The sequence below is a fragment of the Diplotaxodon limnothrissa genome, linkage group LG16, assembly GCF_057381915.1.
Source record: "Diplotaxodon limnothrissa isolate DT_005_m linkage group LG16, D_limnothrissa_male_GT1.1, whole genome shotgun sequence".
Taxonomy (NCBI): Eukaryota; Metazoa; Chordata; class Actinopteri; order Cichliformes; family Cichlidae; genus Diplotaxodon; species Diplotaxodon limnothrissa.
In genome coordinates, this window is record NC_140611.1 from 7359718 (window position 1) to 7378777 (window position 19060).

At 39.3% G+C, this 19060-nt stretch overlaps 2 protein-coding genes across 2 annotated transcripts; one reads left to right on the forward strand and one right to left on the reverse strand.

Moving 5' to 3' along the window:
• Window positions 1-3356: 3356 nt before the first annotated feature.
• Window positions 3357-7709, forward strand: pdcl3 (phosducin-like 3). Its single transcript, XM_085374408.1, has 6 exons — window positions 3357-3414; window positions 4366-4483; window positions 4632-4722; window positions 5065-5208; window positions 6078-6286; window positions 6713-7709. The coding sequence occupies exons 1-6, from the start codon at window positions 3409-3411 to the stop codon at window positions 6856-6858; spliced, it is 714 nt and encodes a 237-aa protein (XP_085230534.1). The 5' UTR covers window positions 3357-3408; the 3' UTR covers window positions 6859-7709.
• Window positions 7596-12065, reverse strand: nms (neuromedin S). The gene is made up of 7 exons (XM_085374410.1): window positions 11828-12065; window positions 10177-10223; window positions 9718-9774; window positions 9007-9033; window positions 8865-8918; window positions 8357-8431; window positions 7596-7628 (listed from the first exon to the last, which is right to left on the reverse strand). The coding sequence occupies exons 1-7, from the start codon at window positions 12063-12065 to the stop codon at window positions 7596-7598; spliced, it is 531 nt and encodes a 176-aa protein (XP_085230536.1).
• Between the last annotated feature and the right edge of the window lie 6995 nt (window positions 12066-19060).

Genomic DNA, 19060 nt, shown 5'->3' on the forward strand with positions numbered 1-19060 from the left:
TACAATTTAAGCCGAAAGAGCCAAACTGACAGATTTCTTTCATTTAGCTTCAAGAGCAGCATTTTTTTTTATCATGTAGAAAAACTGAGATGTACTGTTGAAACTGCACTACTTTTTTAAATTTTTCACTTCAGCTCAAACTGAGCTGTATGTGTGCCATGATGTAAAATGAGTGTGACATCCCTGCTTTAGAGTATTTGTTAATGTGCAGCTGTCGATGTGACGTTTGTGGAATAATTTTGAACTTAGCCACTATAGCCACAGCCAAAATGTTGCTTTAAAAAAAAGAAAAACCATTATTATGCAGAATATTCTCAGTCACATGTTTTCCTCTTCAAACTCACACGATCCAGTCAAAGAAACAATAAAAACAGTTTAACAGAATTAAACTCACCTCCCACCTTTATTTAGCCAGCTGTGCCATGTAACTTCAATATTTAATATAAAATAATGTCAAATTTCAACATTCAACAATTTCAACAGGAAAAACTTACTGTAATTTAAAAATAATAAATTAACCCGCTACAGTAGATTCTTATGAAAACAGTCTGCTTTGGATTTGATCTTTGGCTCTCCTGCAACTCTTTTAACCACATCTGCCAATTGTTGCATAAGTTTCCACATGAGAGAGGAAACTTAGATTTACTGAGATCAGCCGCAGCAGATTTTGAGCCAAAGAGCTAATAAATAAGTGAAAATGACTGTAACGTGTTCTGCAGAGTCTAACTTGTGAATGGTGGTCAGGTAAAAGCTGGAAAGTAGTTGTGGTTTGTTAGTAACTTACACAGCTATAACACTTGTACTTTGATTAATAAGTTTAAAAAAAAGCGCACAGTTTGTGAAAAACGGGGTCAGAGTGAGAGCTCTTCACTTTATTTTGTCCTGTTCCGCATTTCACCAACTTTCCCTTCCGCCAGTTCCGGTAGTGAGCCAGTGACCGTTCTGTGATTGGACCTTCGCGTGAAACAGCCCTCAGGTCTGTAAAAAAAGAGTTTCTGTGAAAAGTGACACACTGAAAGACTGTCAGTGGAGTGGAAAACAGCTTTTTATGTTATAGGACTTGTAATGTATCCTGTATCCTGTATAGGACCTGGATGATAAACACTGGAAATGTGTAATAAGGAACACATAGAGAGATAATATAGGATATATTATCCCGACAGATCCACCGGCAGGTGCACTTCACACCTGCTTCCATTAAAACCCACGCTCTCTGACACTCCCACAGTGTGGGTTGAAACTGAACCACGCAAAGTTTCGCTCCTGTTCTGTGTCACTGCAGACTGCGATTGCGCTTTGTACTTGTTTTATCAAACAATCTGCTGGATCCTTGGCTTAAGGTTAACTGTAGGTTGCCCGGGATGAACAAAACCTGTTGCAGCGGTGGGCGTTTGAATGAACAGTTTCACAACAGATCTAAATAACTCTAAACCTCTAAAATTAACAGAGTATATGACATAAAAATAACTCTTTTGTGGGCAGAATGTGCTTGAAGCGAACCACCCCCACAGCACAAACGACCTTTATGATAACTCGATTAAACACAGATTTTTTTTAAGGGGCCAATAAACCAACCCATTCATTTGAAAATAAAACGTCGGCTCCTTTATTCACAAGGGGTCGCTCGACATGTTTTGACTGGGGACTCTCTTTTTTTGTCCTTATACCGGAAGCCCTTCCTGAGGTAAGCCCAAAGGGGTTTCCTGTGATCAAACCTGGGGCCTTTTTTTTTCTAAGGCACATCTGTTAAACACCACACCTTCAATTTTTGGATATTTTAATGGTGCAACTTGACAGGCAATGTTGACATTAATGAAGCTCCCAAAATAAAATTATAAATAAAATGATAGCCTATAGGGTGAATCTGGGGCTTTGAGTAGTTCGCTTTCCGCCCTCCTTTAACAGTGACAGACCAGCAAAAAGAATATATCTATATTCATATATAGTCACATGTGATTATTTTTGAGCTCGGATGGATGGCAGTGGTGTAAAGCTGAGGAAGAAGGGGAAGAAGAAAAAGAGGAAGTTAAGTAAACAAAATGACCGCGGTCAAGCGGAAGGATCTCACTGTGTTACCAGTTTCATGCAAACATCTATGAAAATCTGTGAATAAAAAAATATGTACACCAGTACTTACTGTTATTGTGTGCATAACGTGGCACCTATCCGTATATGAATCGCTAATAACCTATTCACTAATTTTTTAGTAATGTGCTACAGGTCTACCTAAAAAATCAGTCAGACAACTACAGCTCATTCAGAACTCTGCTGCTCGAGTCCTCACTAAGACCAAAAAAGTGGACCACATCAGTCCAGCTCTGAGGTCTTTACACTGGCTGCCTGTCCGTCAGAGGATAGACTTTAAAGTTCTGATGCTGGTCTATAAAGCTCTGAATGGTTTAGGACCAAAATACATCAGTGACCTCCTGACCCAGTATGAACCTTCCAGATCCCTCAGGTCATCTGGATCTGGTCTTTTATCAGTTCCCAGAGTCAGAACCAGACACGGAGAAGCTGCATTCAGCTTTTATGCTCCTTATATCTGTAACAAACTCCCAGAAAGCCTCAGATCAGCTGAAACACTCAGTTTATTTAAATCCAGGTTGAAGACTCACCTATTCTCAGCTGCATTTGAATAAAGCACCAAATCCACACTTTTAAGCTTAAATTTCAAAACTTACATTTAACTACTGATTTTATCTGTTTTGATTTTATCTGTTTTGATTTTATCTGTTTTGATTTTATCTGTTTTGATTTTATATACTGTTTTGTTTGTTTGTTAATTAGTTTGTTTGTTTGCTTGTTTTAATCAATTTTAAATCATGCTTTTTATTTGTTTTTGTTTCTAATGTCTCTGTAAAGCACTTTGAATCACCTTGTTGTTGAATTGTGCTATACAAATAAACTTGCCCTGCCTTGCCTTGCCTACACTTGAGAGGCTTTGCGTTGTGTGCCCTTTTTACATCCCACAGTAAATATTGTACTCTTTGTGTGTGTGTGTGTGTGTGTGTGTGTGTGTGTGCGCGCGCGGCACCTGTTTGGATTCGCTCTCAGCAGCCACAAATGGAATGCTCCGCTCTCATTCCTTATATGGGCATATTGCGCCTCAACAGGAACTTGGTGTCTCTGTTATTATTGTCCTCCCCGTGAAGCGTTTTTTTCCCAGTCCTTCTAAAATCAGGAATTTTTGTTTTTATACCACAGTAAAAAAAAAATTAGTTCAGTAAATGTTTGAGACATTATATAGATAGTTACAGGGGGCTATTTTAATGCTGGGTATTTTTTGTGCGCATGTGAAACGATCACAGGTTTTTGTTTCCTGTCGGAATCGATTTGGCTGCGCTCCTTCTATTTCCGCGTCTGGGAGGGGAACAGTGGTGTGATTTCAGAGAACTCTTATCAGTCAAAATGCAGGTTGGTAAACCTTCTTTAGTTTGTTAAAAGTCACAGCGTACCGGCTGTGAATGAGAATACTTAATGTCATTTAAAGCCGTGTAACGTGACGACTTAATTTTCTAGATATTTAGCCAGCAGTGTCTCTGAGCACTCAATAGCTTTACACTTAGCTAGCAAGCTAGCCCTGTAACACTTCAAACCAGTTAAAAGGTCTCGGAATAGTCTTGGACCAGAGTTGAGACGATTACTGTCAAACTAAAAATAAACGTTGGCACACGAAGACTTTTATATGGTAGCAGATTTGCTAAAATATTTTGTGGAAACGATAAAAGAAAATGTAAAAACTTTTAACCACTGATAAATCCAGTGACCTGTAGTCTTTTAAAAATGTTTATAGTTTATTTGAGTTTAATAAGTGTTTATTAAAAGGGTAAATAACAAATAATGTTTTGATGTTAACTTTATAACGACCTGGAGCCTATACTACGAAGCGAGTTCAACATACCCAGGGCTGTGTTTCCGTTATCTGGATTCACTCATTCTAACATTGGCTATAAAGATAAGCAGTCACCCAAAGCTGGGTATCAGCTTGCTAAGTCACATCAAAGGGGATCTATTGACCAATCTAGTAGGGACGTTTCACGGATCATGAGGCTTTTCTTTCGCAGAAAATGATCCCAATGAGTGCCCATAAAATATGATCTGCAAACAAATCCACTCAGTTTGTGATCAAATAGGAGTATAGCAGAGCTCTTATACATTCACTTTAAGCAACTATAAAACACATCCAGACCCATAGAGTGCACATGCCTTATCTTAGTCCATAGCACTATCTTAGCTTATTTGTTAGATCAAGTTAACTCGTGGAAGTAATTTGTTTGCACAAAGACTGACCTTGGAAATGTCATGTTGTTTTTTCACATCACATGGAAACCCAGATTAAAAGAAACCTTTTTCTTTTCTCTTTAGGACCCAAATGAAGATACAGAGTGGAATGATATTCTGAGAAAGAAAGGAATTCTTCCTCCCAAGGAGACACCTAAGGAGGATGAAGAGGAGGAGCTGGCCCTCCAACAGCAGTCTGTTGGTAAGAGAGATCAGTCATTCTTTGTAGCTTAAACTGCAAAAGGCAAATTTTTATCCAACCTAACATAGTTTGCAAATACCAGTTAAATGCACATGAAATATTCAGATGTATTATTTGATATGTTAATGGGTTTTTTTTCTCTGATCAGTTAAAACATATGAGGACATGACGTTGGAAGAGCTAGAGGAAAATGAAGATGAGTTCAGTGAGGAAGATGAAGCAGCCATTGAGATGTATAGGTAAACAATACAACAACTGGAGCACAACTCAAGTAGAGTGGAACAAGAATAAATAATTTCAGCTTTATGCTGGTGGTTAGTTGCCTGTTTGTTTACACCTTCTGCTTGCACCCATTAGACCTCTTGATCTGTTATTTTTTTGGTGAGGTACTGTTAAATTATCTTGGGAAAAGCTGATTTTAACTAGAATGTGGTAGTTAAAAGTATACTTAGTATTTTCTGTTGGTCATGAAAAAGAAAACATTTTTGCTAGAGAAGAAAATCTCTGTCTTAAACTTTTATTGTGGATTGATAGTCATGTGAGTTTGTCGGGGTACTGATGTAGGCTGCGTCTCCTTGCAGACAGAAGCGTCTTGCCGAATGGAAAGCAACCCAGATGAAGAATGTGTTCGGTGAGGTGGCAGAAATCTCTGGACAGGACTACGTCAAAGAGGTCAACAAGGCTGGAGATGGCATCTGGGTGGTGCTGCACCTCTACAAGCAGGGGTAGGTCATCCAGTAAGCATGAATGAGGAAAATATCGAGTGAAGTTTTTCATTTCGTGTTTATAAGGGTATATTTACCATTAATCTCAGTTATTTTACATGCTTTTTCTTTGAATAGACTTAGCACTTCCAGGTTGCTGTTATCATTAAAATGTTTTAATTGAACAGTCGGATTATGTTTGTCCAGTTTTATATATTGCAGCAATTAAAATGCTATTGAACAAAATCTCAAACAAATCTACTCTCAAAGTTAGAGAGAATTTATTTTTGGTGATGTGAAAAGCTGTTCTAAGTCCAGAACACTTCATGGTTGGAGGTGATCCTGGTATTTTGAGCAGGTAAACTGCAAACCGTTGCTGTTTAAAATACAATGTCTTGTAATTCTTAAAATTAAATTCTTTGATTTGTTAAATTACCTCAAATTTATTTGATAATGTGTTATTTCCATTCTTTATATGCTTCTGCTTAGATATGAGTATTTTTTTTTTCTTTTCTTCATGCACTTGGTTGCTGTTTGAATATCTGTTTTTGTGTTTTGTAGTTTGGATAAAATAAGAAGGGATCAGTTAGCCAATGGCAATCTGGAGATTTTGTAATTAACTAACTGGCCAAATAATTAATGCCATTGGGCCATCGTTGTGGCTCACGTCCCCAGTACTGTGCCTAAATGTGATTCGTATTGGTATAACCATTCAGTACTGCTGATCTGATGCTGTCTATTTCATATTCCACACACATTCACTTGGGGCAGGAAACAATTACTGACATTAACATTAACTGACATTACATTAAAAATGAGCAACTGTTGTCACAAAGTTTACCACCAACAGGTCAGTCTGATGTTTTCTCTCCATTCATCTCCCTTACCAGCATCCCTCTGTGCACCCTCATCAACCAGCACCTGAGCACATTAGCCAGGAAGTTCCCTCAGACCAAGTTCCTCAAGTCCATCTCCACCACCTGCATCCCCAACTACCCCGACCGCAACCTGCCCACCATCTTTGTTTACTTTGAGGGCGAGATGAAGGCCCAGTTCATCGGTCCTCTGGTCTTTGGGGGCATGAACCTGAAAGTTGAAGGTAAGAGGCGACTTGCTGACAAAACCGAACATTTTTTAAGCACAAAACTAACTAACTGACTGTAGGCCTGACAGACCTATCTCTGAGTGGATACAATGATCGTTTTGTGTTGTTTTAAACTGGAAAATATCAGGAAGTAGGTACACAGGTGTTGGCATTTAATCTGAAATTTGTTTTGTCATGTTTTCATTTTTCAGCAGTTGCACTTTTAGTCAGGCAGTTTGGTTTTAATGATAGGTACTGTTAGAATTCTATTAAGTCACTAAAGCTCGTTTGAGAGTTATGAATTTATTTTCAGTACATCTCAGTGTATTGCATGTAACTTTGGACGCTGCAGTTTGTCAATCTGTTGAGCGATATTGCATCGGCTATACCTCATGTTATGCGATTGAAGTGTCTATAATTCATGTTGTGTGTCCCAATCAGAGCTGGAGTGGAGGTTATCAGAAACTGGAGCCGTGAAGACAGACCTGGAGGAAAACCCCAAGAAACAAATCGAAGACAAGTTAATGTCATCGATAAGAAGTTCACTTCCTACACGAAAAGACAGTGACTCAGAGGATGAGGATTAAAAAAAAGTAAACACCTGTAACTTCAACCACAAAAGCCGTGTGACAGCTACATGGAAAACACTGTGAAGACCTTAAAACCGAGCAGAGGGGGCGGCTTCTCCTTTGTCAGCATGTGCGTTGTGTGTTGTAACCATGTAGGTGGCGCTCTTATACTGGATCAGTCCTGTATTTGGACAGGCCACTGGGCTGCTGGAAAGTGTCAAACCTGCATTATGATCATCCTACAGTACATTTCAGCAGGGGAAACAACAACTGTTTTGTAATTTGAATAAACATTGAACTGTATCAACTACGTCCTCACAAAAGCATCACAGACGAGTTTTAACTTTTTTTAATACCGTTTCATGATAATTATGTCACAAAATGTACATGTACATTTAATTCTGGTAAATTAAATGTGAGTTCACCTCTTTGCCACAGCGATCAGTGACGGTTTTGTGTTGTTTTGTTTTAGATACTCATGTCTTGTGTAACAATCTGCCAAATTTGCTTGGTGACAGTTTCCGTCCAATGACACCAATTTTTTATTTATTTTTTTGCATTTGCAAGCAACAAGACACACGGCAGCTTTAGCAACACACTTCAGTTTTTTTCCAGCTGTACAATCAAATTGTTTCTGTTAACAAAAAAGTTACAGATGCTGTTGCGTGGTCCATCAGTTGATTTTGAGTGTGATGTCCGCAGGTGGATCTGCCAGCTGCTCTTCTTCTGATAGGTGTGTGTTTGTTTGTTTCCTTTTACAGCATCCCCTCTGGCAGACCTCGAATCTTCTGTTTAATTAGCAGGAGATGAAGAGAAAGAGTCAGTCACTACATTGAACCTGAGTAGTAATGCAATTAAAAGTGATACATGCTGGCTAATTCTTAATCACTGGTTCACTACTTCTTCACTACCTGAAAAGGTTAAGTCTTTATAGGCAGAAGAGAAATGAGTGGAAAGTATGGGGTGTGTGCGTGTGTGTGTTTTCGAGAATGTCTGCTGTATGTGCAGAGAAGAGATGAAAATGTTTCTGCTGTTTTTAGTCTTAATAATGGAAAAAATGCACATTTTCACTTTAGCGCCATAGTTTTAGCATTTATTATATCTCTGACGTGTATGGAGTCAATTTTAGAGGGGCTAAAGGACAGTTTGGGCAACTTTTTCATGTGTGCTGTGCCAAAAACATTTATTTCCCCAAATTTTAATCTAGTTTCTTAACTGTATTGTTTTGCCTACTTAGACATTTTTTAGTGAGATGAAATGAATTATGGGAGCAATAAACAGTTCCTGCTTGAGCAGCTCAAAACCCCTTCAGCTTGCAAACACTGATTAACGTGAATGGCTCACCAGCCAAAAACAGTTTACTACCTCCAATTGTTAAGTAGGAAGCTTTAAAAGTCCCTAAGCTTGAGAGATGACCTCAAATGTCTGCAGTTTTTCTATCCGCTTCATTCATAACCCTGCTCTGAAATCTCCAAGTAAAAAAATCAGTTAAAAGCATTCAGATCTGTGTTCTCACCAAAAGTACCACCTTCTTCTTTCTCCTCTGGGAAAGCTTTGGTGAAAGTCGCATGAGAGGGTGAACTGAATGAGACTGGAGGAAGAAAGGGAGAGAGCTTCATGAGGATCTGCTGAGTAGGCCAAAAGACCAGAATTTCGCTCCAGATTTCAGTATTTAAAGTCGCATTTGCCACCTGCTGTCATGCTGTATCAGCTCTGCGAGCGAGCCGACAGCATCCAAATGGCCAGCTCTGAAACTGAAACTTACTTAGGTTTGTTTGCCGTTTTCGGGGGTGAAAAAAAGAGTCTTTAGATTCGTTCACTTCAACAGGTTTTGAATAAAAATTCATAATCAACCTGAAAGCCTCAAAGCAGATGTTTTGTGTTCTCCTTTTCCACCCATGCTGCCAATTGAAATGACCAAAAGCAGTTTAAGCACTGCATTAAATTAAAGCAATAACTCTCGAAAATGACAAATAAATGGAAACATCAGACACTAAGTTTGATTGGTTTGCTCATTTGCTCACCTCTTTTTGTACAGCTCCAACAGAGTTGCGTGCTTTGGAGTAATGAAACAGGAACTGGGGGGGAGCAGAATCAGTGAGCTGGTGCTGAACAAACAGCAGAAATGATGGAAAAGTGTAAAGACAACTAGGGAAGAAAACCTACTCTTTTGAAGACATTCTGAACCTGCTCCTGTGGGGGAAGGAAAACAATTAGGCATTAATAACAGAATTAAAGTTCTCACACTCTATCCTGCCTCCATTGACTCTTGAATACAGTAAACAGGCAAAACAGCAATAATTCAGCAAAACGTAAGAGAGCACACAATGATTCCAGCTCTGTTACTTCCTTTGGGTATTGTGGTATCATGTCATGTTGTCTTCCTGTTGACTCGGTGGCTCACCTGCCCACTCCATAACTTCAAAAAGAGATAAACTTGGGTAGCAACCCAGACATAGTCATGTTTATCCTGCTAACCGTCAGGATAACCGTCTAAAACTGTCTTTTTTTAGAAGCACTTTTTTTTCATCTCGTCATTTCTCCTCTTTGTACTTCTGCCTCTGCTGTGATGTAATGTTTTTTATTTAAAGGACCTGCATTTGACACAGCTTGCTGAAGAGAATTGAAATTTGACATGTGACCATCTATTGAACTGGACTTTTATTTTTTAAGGATTAGTTTGTCAGCTGTGGTTTGAAGGTATGGTTTTTCACAAGTCAAGCATTAAAAGCAGTTTTTAAAGTCATATAGTTTGTGATCATACGTCGAAAACCCCTTTAAAGTGTTAGCATGAGGCCTATAGCATAGAATAGAATAGAATAGAATAGAATAGAATAGAATAGAAACCTTTAAAGTAGCTTTAAAATGTTTGCCTACCTCATTCTGGTCTCTCCGCAAGACACCACTCAAATCATCACTTCTGATCCCTCGCACCTGCAGACAAACAGTACACTTATTTACAGCTTGAAAGCTGGCAGTGAATGCAACATAATACCTTTGACCAGTGATTTTTCTATTCTTACTTCTTATTTTCCCATAAAACACAACATCAACACTGTTTGAAAGTAAAATAGAACATTTGTACTCAAACTTCTAAGTGTCTGTATATTTCTTGTCACAGAGTTGCTCAAAGCACCGAATGTGTGGCTGAGTGCAGATGACACTGTTCATCAAACTGGCAATAAGTAGTGCTAATTACACAAGAAATGTAGACCAGAATGAGTGGATCATCCACTAAGTTAGGAGGAAAATAACAACAGCAAAAACAAAAATTGTAGAGACTTTGAAAAATGCCTCAGTGATGGAGGGATGATTGTAAATGAAGAGTCTCACTACCTTTTGTAACACTATGCCGTCTTCCCACTGATCAAGAGGACTGGCATCTGGATAAAGATACACATAATGTTAATACTTATCGATCTTTTTATAGTAGGGCAGCATAATTCAATAAATGTAATATTGTAATTGGACTGATACCACGATGTCATGCATATGTAGTCCAAAATAATAATTTAGAAGTCCTGTATCATCATTTATTGTATTTTTATGTGTTCAAATTTCATATTATTAGTAAGCCTCTAATATGAGGAGGCTGCTGGTGTATGTTTGATGCAATACTACATATGACTGTGAGGCTCGGGCTGCTCATGAGTGACTGTTATCGAACGACATGCTGAAAACGTTCAAGCTTTCCTCAATAAGCATCTTTAAGCTGTCAAAGAAACATTTCAGAATAATAACATACAGGTTGGAGATAGTGTTATGAATTTCAGAGATCTCATTAAAAAACCTATTTGGACCGACATCCACTGGTTCTGTATCATTTCATTTACAATTTTCTCCATGTTAACATGTTGCTGTCTGCATAGATGTGCTTACGTCACTGTGCGTTTCAGAGTTAAAACAGAGCGCAACATTTTAATATGAGGTCAGGTAAATGCTTTCCATCCAGGTATCACACTCCTTCATTTAGAAGGGAAATTTATTTGATAAATCATTTTAATAGGGGATCGGTACTTGTAATAGAGTACGTTTTAGATTGATATAATTCTACTGGTACTAAATTTTAATAATAAATGCATTTTTTTCTCTTACAATGAGTCATTTATAAAAGATTTCCCCAGTCTGAGCAGAGCACCCAGACTGGAGTAAGACTGTACATATTGTACCAGTTTTTGCACTTGCACACATTATGACTTTTTTTAAAAAAGTGGGATAACCTTGAGCTAACATCACCTATAGGGGAATTTATGAAGAATTATTATTAATCAGAATCATACATTATGCCTATCACATCTTGGTGTATCACCAGTCACCATTCATTACATCACAATCCATTCACTACATACCAATTTTATACTTTTGTTTAAAATATCCAGTGAATAAGTCTTATTAATTAAAAAGACTGCGCAAGATACTGCATCTTTGAGTACAAAGCACATCAACCTATATTTATTAGCTCATTATGGATCTATACAGCACTGATAAATCATTCAGTGACAATGAATGATTGAGTTAGAACTTATTAACCATTTCAATGTTGGCTACGTTGTGTTACATTGTGGTGTTAGTCCCTCTTTAATTGCCTCTGAATCCACCTATGCATTGCTTTTTTTTTAAACATATACTGAGAGTTTAAGTGCAAGCTGAAATAGTCCTACAACTATGACTCAGATATTCCTTATTTCCTGAAACCAGTGATGAAGCCTATTTGTTATATAGTGAGCTGGAATTTTCCACTTCTTGCATCAGGATTAGTATACCATAAATAATTATTTTAAAAACTTACACTAAATGTACGACTGGCTTCATAACTTACAGGCGCATTCATAAAGATATAAAACCTTAAAAAATGCACTCAAAATTACACTTTGCTTATAAGCGATCACCACTGAAAACAACTTTTAGAGCATGATTAATTTTAGCTGCCAAAAACAACTCATGCACCTTGACAATGGTATCTGACTCAGTATCATGCTTCACCCACCTGTTGTGCTCCAACATCCAAAGCAAATGAATAAACACAGCAGAAAAAGTTGTTGCACAGCTGACAGAGTCATATCTCCACTTTCTTCTTCTTCTTTTTTCTCTCTGTGTTTGAGGAAGGTCTGCTTGACGTGGCTCTGCTCTCTGGTCTCGTCTCCTAACAGCTGTGAGTGTTCTGAATGCATTGCCCTCTGCCCGCAGCACTTTAAAAGCACGCAACTTTGCTGGCTGACATGCATCTCCTCAGGTGGCCAATCACAAACACACCAATCTGAGCATCAGCAAACCCGCTTGCGCAATCTCCAACGCACCTTGCACTCCCTCCATCTCTCTCTCCCTCTCTCTCTCTCGCTCCACTCACAGGGCGTAGAGTTGGAAAAATACAGAGCACTTGGAATGTTGAGCTCTGGGAGTATTGGGCTGTTTTGCTGCGTGGACTGACGTCAAGTTGATAACAAAGATATGACTGGTCTCCTTCAGGAAAAGGAAAGTGGATGGTGAATCTGATTAAGAAAAACAGCCAATAAACTGCATTAAATGTTAAAAAGATTACCAGCATTTAATGTGAACTCCTGCTGGGAAATCGTTATTAACGAATGATAACTGTATGAGGTACTCACATATCGCCTAATTAAGATACAGAAACAAATGGACACTCTCAGGTGATTCCAAAGATCTGCAGCTATAAATGAATATGAAGATTCATGCTCTCCTGTTCTGGTCTTGATGTAAATGTTACTGGGATGCGATTGGACGGTGATTAATTTTCATATGAGGAGATTTGTATGAGCTTGAGTAATATGGTATGTTTGCTTTAGTCAAAAAGTTCTGCTTTAAAACAACCTAAAACAGCATGTTGTTGTTTCTGCTGGGTTATCACATGCTGTAGTACGTTCTTACAGGACACATTATTTCTAAATGACTTGTGTTAAATCCTGGCAACCCTGGACTTGCAATATTCCTGTCACTTCAAAGATAATCTGGAAATGTCAGGGAATGAGTCTCTGCTTCGGGAAAACCAAGAATTGAGCTTTAACTTGTTTCAAACCCCTTTAGAAGCCTCAGCAGCTTCTAAAAGTTTCTGAACACAAGAGTTTCATCAACTAGGGAAGTCTAATTTTTCAGCTAAATCTTATTCTGAGAAAGTAAGACTGGCCTGGCATCTGTTAGACTGAAAACCCTATGAGAAGCTACAGGGCAAGTTAAAGCTTGCTAAAGCTTCCTGAAGTAAGCATTCATAGATAGATAGATAGACCTGAAGCCTGCATACGTTGTTGTTTTATTTAACAGATTAAGCAGCACACCTTGTGTCAGGTGGTGCTGTGACGTGGACACTGTATGTTATTCTTTCAGGGATTAACTGTTCTGATCGAGTAGACTGGAGGCAGAGCACTGCACTCATATTTCCCCTGACACTGACACCAGATTTTGTACCAAAACCTACTAATAAAGGTGAATCTGCATTGTTACACCCTGGAAACACTTAATTTTTTTCTTATTCATTGTTTTGGTTTTCCTATTTTTTTTTTCCAGCGATCAACTCACAGGTGATTAACACCCGATTCTGAACCTCTGCTGTGTTTTTTAACCTCTTTTTATTCATTGTTTTGGTTTTATGAAAAAAATCTGTCCCACAAGAAGCAGATAATCTGTTATCTGTGATAGACAGACTTTCGTTGTAGACAGGCAGAGAGGAATATATTAAACCAAAGGTTACAGACAAAAATGATCTAATATTTTTTGATAATCTATGATTATCTCTCACCCCAACCGGTCGCAGCAGATGGCCCCACCCTGTCCTCAGCCTGGTTCTGCTGGAGGTTTCTTCCTGTTAAAAGGGAGTTTTTTCTTCCCACTGTCACCAAAATGCTTGCTCATACGGGGTCATATGATTGTTGGGTTTTTCTCTGTATGTATTATTGTAGGGTCTACCTTACAATATAAAGCCCTTTGAGGTGACTGTTGCTGTAAATTGGCGCTGTATAAATAAAACTGAATTGTTTTTAATACCTTTTGCTTAAAAGTCTTCATAAGAAATCTGCATAAGAAAGACGGACACTTTTCAATGATACAAATACTAATTTCGTGCATTCATATTTTGCTGTTTTGCAATATGTTTTTATCTTTCTGTAGCTTTGCTTTTATTCTGTTTTGCATGACTGTGGGTACCAGTGCATTTACATAAACCCTGACTGAAAAGCTTAAACCTTAAACATAATTTAAGTGATTATCAAATGAAAAGTCTACTCAACCTGCTGATTGAGCCTCTTTGTCATGCAACAAAGGGAAGGGGGAAAAAGCAATAAACTCAAACATTGTTTACTCTTGAATCTTTCAAGTGTGCGTATATGAAGATCTGGTAATCAGGGGTCATCTTGTGTGATTGCCTTGTACAAAAACAAAGGAAATGGGAATGACTGAATCACAGAGAAACAGTTGATTTGTTTCTCATTTTGAAAAATAGACATGCTCCATTCCACGGCACTTACGCAAAAACCAAATGCTTGATTTAAAACATACAGCAATGACGGATCTGATGAGAAATAAATGGTTATTTTTTCATTTGTACTTTCAGTTTAGGTAACACGTATGTACGTACCAGTTTTACCTTTGCTATTCAAAGGAAACACAAAAAACTATGATACCAAGCTAATGAAGTTTTTGAGTAGCAAACAGTGATATAGCAATAAGAAAATTTGCAAAAATGATGACTTATGTAACTTTAACATTGCCTTTTACTACTTTTAAAATAAAATAAGGATACTGGGGTTTGACACGGTGACCGCCAAGGTGATTGCTCTCTGGTTCGGTACAGCTTTTATCTGTCACACACATCTTTGTGCTAACAGACAGGTGTTTCATTAAGTCTCGCTGAGGTGGCCATACTTTTCACCCTGTCAGAAAATAATGATCATCACATTTTTCAGTAATCTACGTTTGTGGGCTACAGTCAGAAGATAGTTCTTATTTTCTGTTTGGGGTTGGGTGGGTAGTGTTTTTCCCTAAATGGTAAATGGACTGGTTCTTATATAGTGCTTTTCTACTCTGTCTGAGCACTCAAAGCGCTTTATACAACTAATTCATTCACCCAATCACACCCATTCACTTCTAAGCTTAATTGCTAAGTATCTAACATTCATACACATCCACACTCTGATGGATGCATCGGAGAGCAACATGGGGTTAGGATCTTGCCCAAGGATATTTGGCATGCAGACTGGAGCAGCCTGGGATCGAACCACCGGTTGATCTGCTCTGCCACCTGAGCTACAGCCACCCCAAATGAGCAGTAGAGACTGATATATTAGATAAATCATATCTGTTAAAGCAGAGCTGTAGCTATAATGTAGCAGCTTAGGATGCAAAACCATATTTTTCAGTCTGTGGTCTCCTGTGCTTCCAGTTCTGATCCTTTCTCTTGTGCTTGTGCTCCATGGCTGGTCTATGGCTGCCCATCTGGCACACCTATCTGGCACACCTGGCTCCAATCACAGTATCACCAATCCTCCACCCTCTCTCAATGGCATCCCCTCTTACCAGTTGCTATAGAAACAGCCTCCTCATTTGTTGTTTTAAGTTTTCTGTAATGAATTCCCTCGTGATCTGTGGCGCTCCAACGTTGACTCTGTTCTGCATGTGCCAGTCAGATGCTCTCTTTGTTCAGTCTGCCATAATCTCTTTTTTTCTATATAGTTGTGGCCAGGTTCTGACATTACTGGAGTTTTTTTTTTTTTTATGTTAAGAAATATAGATTTTTGTCACATAATCTTATCGTCTCCATGTGCAGGCATGATTGCCGCCTAGAAATAGACCACGAGAAGGTTTGGGTTTTCTTTTTATATGATCCTGGGCATCTAATTGCATGATGCAGACAAATAGGAGGCATGTATTTTAATCATTCTGAAAATAAAGTTCAAAATGTTAACCTACAACAGGTGTGTGGAAGACAGGACTGTATATACACTTAATAATTACACAGCAAGACACGGAAAGGAGAAGAACTTGGCTGGAAGTAAATTAAATTTAAAAAATGGCAGAAGAGTGAGCACAAGAGGGCAAGAAGGATGTGCTGAAACAAGGCAGAAAGGGCACTAGAAGCGCAGGAGAGGATAATTAGTATAAAATTGATGTAGGAGCTAAACTCAAAAGGACAAAAAAATGATATCATACCAGAATAACAGAGGAACAGAAACAGAAATGTAACAAACATGAAAATTCAAACTTCAAGCATTAGAAATGTGTCAGTGCAGGAAAAGCAGACAGTGTGAAATGGTTCTACTGGTTCTTCTAGAAAAATATTCACTGAAGTCCCAAATATGCAGCTACTTAACTGTCTTCATCACTGGTTGTGTGGTATATGTCACACAGTGGAAATTTGTATTTATCTTGTATATTGTTTTTATTCTGATTTTTAGTGTTTATTTATGAGTGTTTTATTTGCATGGTTTTATTCTGTTTCTATTGCATGGTTTTTAGTGTTTTATGTGACATGGTTTTTATCCACTGTGGACTGGCTGCACATGGGACAAATTAGCTGATAGGGACCACCTGCTGAGGCAGGGGTGTGTCCAGAGGTGGCCTATCAGCTGTATAAAGACCTTTTAAAAACAGGCTAGCTGGGCACTGAAAGAGAGCGGCCCCAGACTGGAAGGTTAATGCGAGATGGCCAGTGTGATGTGGCGACCAAGTCCTGACCTCATGGAACGGCAACAGTAAGAGACAACGCGTGTGATTGGCAGCAGGGCAGAGGTTTACCTCTGCCTGCATTTGTGAGTAGGGTCTCTACTGTTGTTTACTGGGTGCAGCTGGATTGGGAGAGGGTCACCATGGCATGAGCCAGGGCCGCTTCTGGGACCATTGTTCTGGCCCCTATTTGTTATGTTGCAGGACACCGACGCAAGGGGAGCTGTGGCGGTGGTCGCATCATGGATTCGGGTGCAGAACGCAAGCCGGGCTGGGAAGTGATGGGCCAGCGGAAGGACAAGAAGATGGGTGGCTCTTTCTAGTCTGCTGAAGACGGGGCTGGCGTGGACTCTGCTCTAAAGGAGGAATTCCTGGCCTGCTGATGGACCCATAATGAACATGTGGCCTAATTATAGCAGGGGGGGTTTAGTGAATGTAGAAAATGGTAGTTTTATGGGTTTTAGAATTGTTTTTAGTAGAGAGCAAACATTTTATTATGTACATTTTAAGGGTGTTTTATTTGTGCTCCCTGGCCTAGTAATAAACTGTTTCTGATCAGACCTGCTCCCTCTCTGTGCCCGTGGTATCTGACTCGCTTTAGTGTCCGCCGCGCGTTACATTAATGTAACGCGCGGCGGACACTAAAGCGGTCGCGCCAGAATGTCACGCTAAAAAGAAAGATTCTTTAAAATACAAGGGGGAGCAAGCGAGTCAGATACCACGGGCACAGAGAGGGAGCAGGTCTGATCAGAAACAGTTTATTACTAGGCCAGGGAGCACAAATAAAACACCCTTAAAATGTACATAATAAAATGTTTGCTCTCTACTAAAAACAATTCTAAAACCCATAAAACTACCATTTTCTACATTCACTAAACCCCCCCTGCTATAATTAGGCCACATGTTCATTATGGGTCCATCAGCAGGCCAGGAATTCCTCCTTTAGAGCAGAGTCCACGCCAGCCCCGTCTTCAGCAGACTAGAAAGAGCCACCCATCTTCTTGTCCTTCCGCTGGCCCATCACTTCCCAGCCCGGCTTGCGTTCTGCACCCGAATCCATGATGCGACCACCGCCACAGCTCCCCTTGCGTCGGTGTCCTGCAACATAACAAATAGGGGCCAGAACAATGGTCCCAGAAGCGGCCCTGGCTCATGCCATGGTGACCCTCTCCCAATCCAGCTGCACCCAGTAAACAACAGTAGAGACCCTACTCACAAATGCAGGCAGAGGTAAACCTCTGCCCTGCTGCCAATCACACGCGTTGTCTCTTACTGTTGCCGTTCCATGAGGTCAGGACTTGGTCGCCATCTCGCATTAACCTTCCAGTCTGGGGCCTCTCTCTTTCAGTGCCCAGCTAGCCTGTTTTTAAAAGGTCTTTACACAGCTGATAGGCCACCTCTGGACACACCCCTGCCTCAGCAGGTGGTCCCTATCAGCTAATTTGTCCCATGTGCAGCCAGTCCACAGTGGATAAAAACCATGTCACATAAAACACTAAAAACCATGCAATAGAAACAGAATAAAACCATGCAAATAAAACACTCATAAATAAACACTAAAAATCAGAATAAAAACAATATACAAGATAAATACAAATTTCCACTGTGTGACATATACACAGGCCTTGTCCACCACAGGACATCTTCACTTCAAACCCTCAGCTACTGGATTCTTCTGTCTGTCCAGAAACCCTTTAAACTCAGTGCTTGTGGCCATATTGATTAAAGAAACTCGATGAGTTTGGTATCATGTTTCTATTTATCTGTTGCCAGTTTTATTTAGAATAGATCGTGTCCGAAAAAAAAAAAAAAATCAGTTTCCATGTTACAGGGGGTTGAGTTGTTTTTCCAAATGTGGACATGCTTGTCAGCGACACCGGACCCATTAAAATTAATGAATTCACGTTGCAGCATGAGGTCACAAATACGGATTGCTTCTTCCAGGAAGTCAAAATTAAAAATTTCACAGGATCTCTAAAGCTGTATCACTGCTTTCTTGTAAACAAATGAAACTCCAGTTCACCGTGACTGTTGCGCATTATTTGTATACTTGAAGCCTCAAAAGCATGTTTTTCCTCATAAACTATTCGATTATGTGAGATTATTGAAACTATTCTGTTTCTTCCACCCATCCATCCCCAGCAGCCTGCTGTCACTCTGTGTTCAGCCTTTGTTGTAACTGATCATCGGTGGAATAAGGTGAAACCAATTCAAGAATATGAATCTCACTGAATATGTTCTCATGTGTGAATCTTACAGTAAAGAGGAGGCCTCCAGAGTGCTGCTAGCTGCTACCAAAAGCTTCACAGTGTAATTCTGACAGCCACTATTTGCAAGATTAGAATATTTGAAACCTGAATCCAATGAATCAGGAGACATTATAGCTCATCATTTTCTTTCCATCTTTCAAACCTTTTATTGTTATCTTCACTACCCTGTAGAAAGCGAACCGTAAGTAACATGATCCACTGAATATTATTAAACAAGTGAGACAGATACTATTCAGCCTCTGAGGAATTCACGTCTGTATCACCACCTGATCTGATTTTCC

Bases quoted from the DNA above. Each gene is read 5' to 3' on its own strand.
- pdcl3 (XM_085374408.1), top strand. The intron at 4,484-4,631 runs GTAAGAGAGATC...TTCTCTGATCAG, and splicing joins CCTCCAACAGCAGTCTGTTG to TTAAAACATATGAGGACATG. The intron at 4,723-5,064 runs GTAAACAATACA...GTCTCCTTGCAG, and splicing joins GCAGCCATTGAGATGTATAG to ACAGAAGCGTCTTGCCGAAT.
- nms (XM_085374410.1), bottom strand. From the start codon at position 12,065: ATGCATGTCAGCCAGCAAAGTTGCGTGCTTTTAAAGTGCTGCGGGCAG. The intron at 10,224-11,827 runs GTGGGTGAAGCA...ATCTTTATCCAG, and splicing joins TGGATGTTGGAGCACAACAG to ATGCCAGTCCTCTTGATCAG. The intron at 9,034-9,717 runs GTAGGCAAACAT...CTTCCCCCACAG, and splicing joins TGCGGAGAGACCAGAATGAG to GAGCAGGTTCAGAATGTCTT.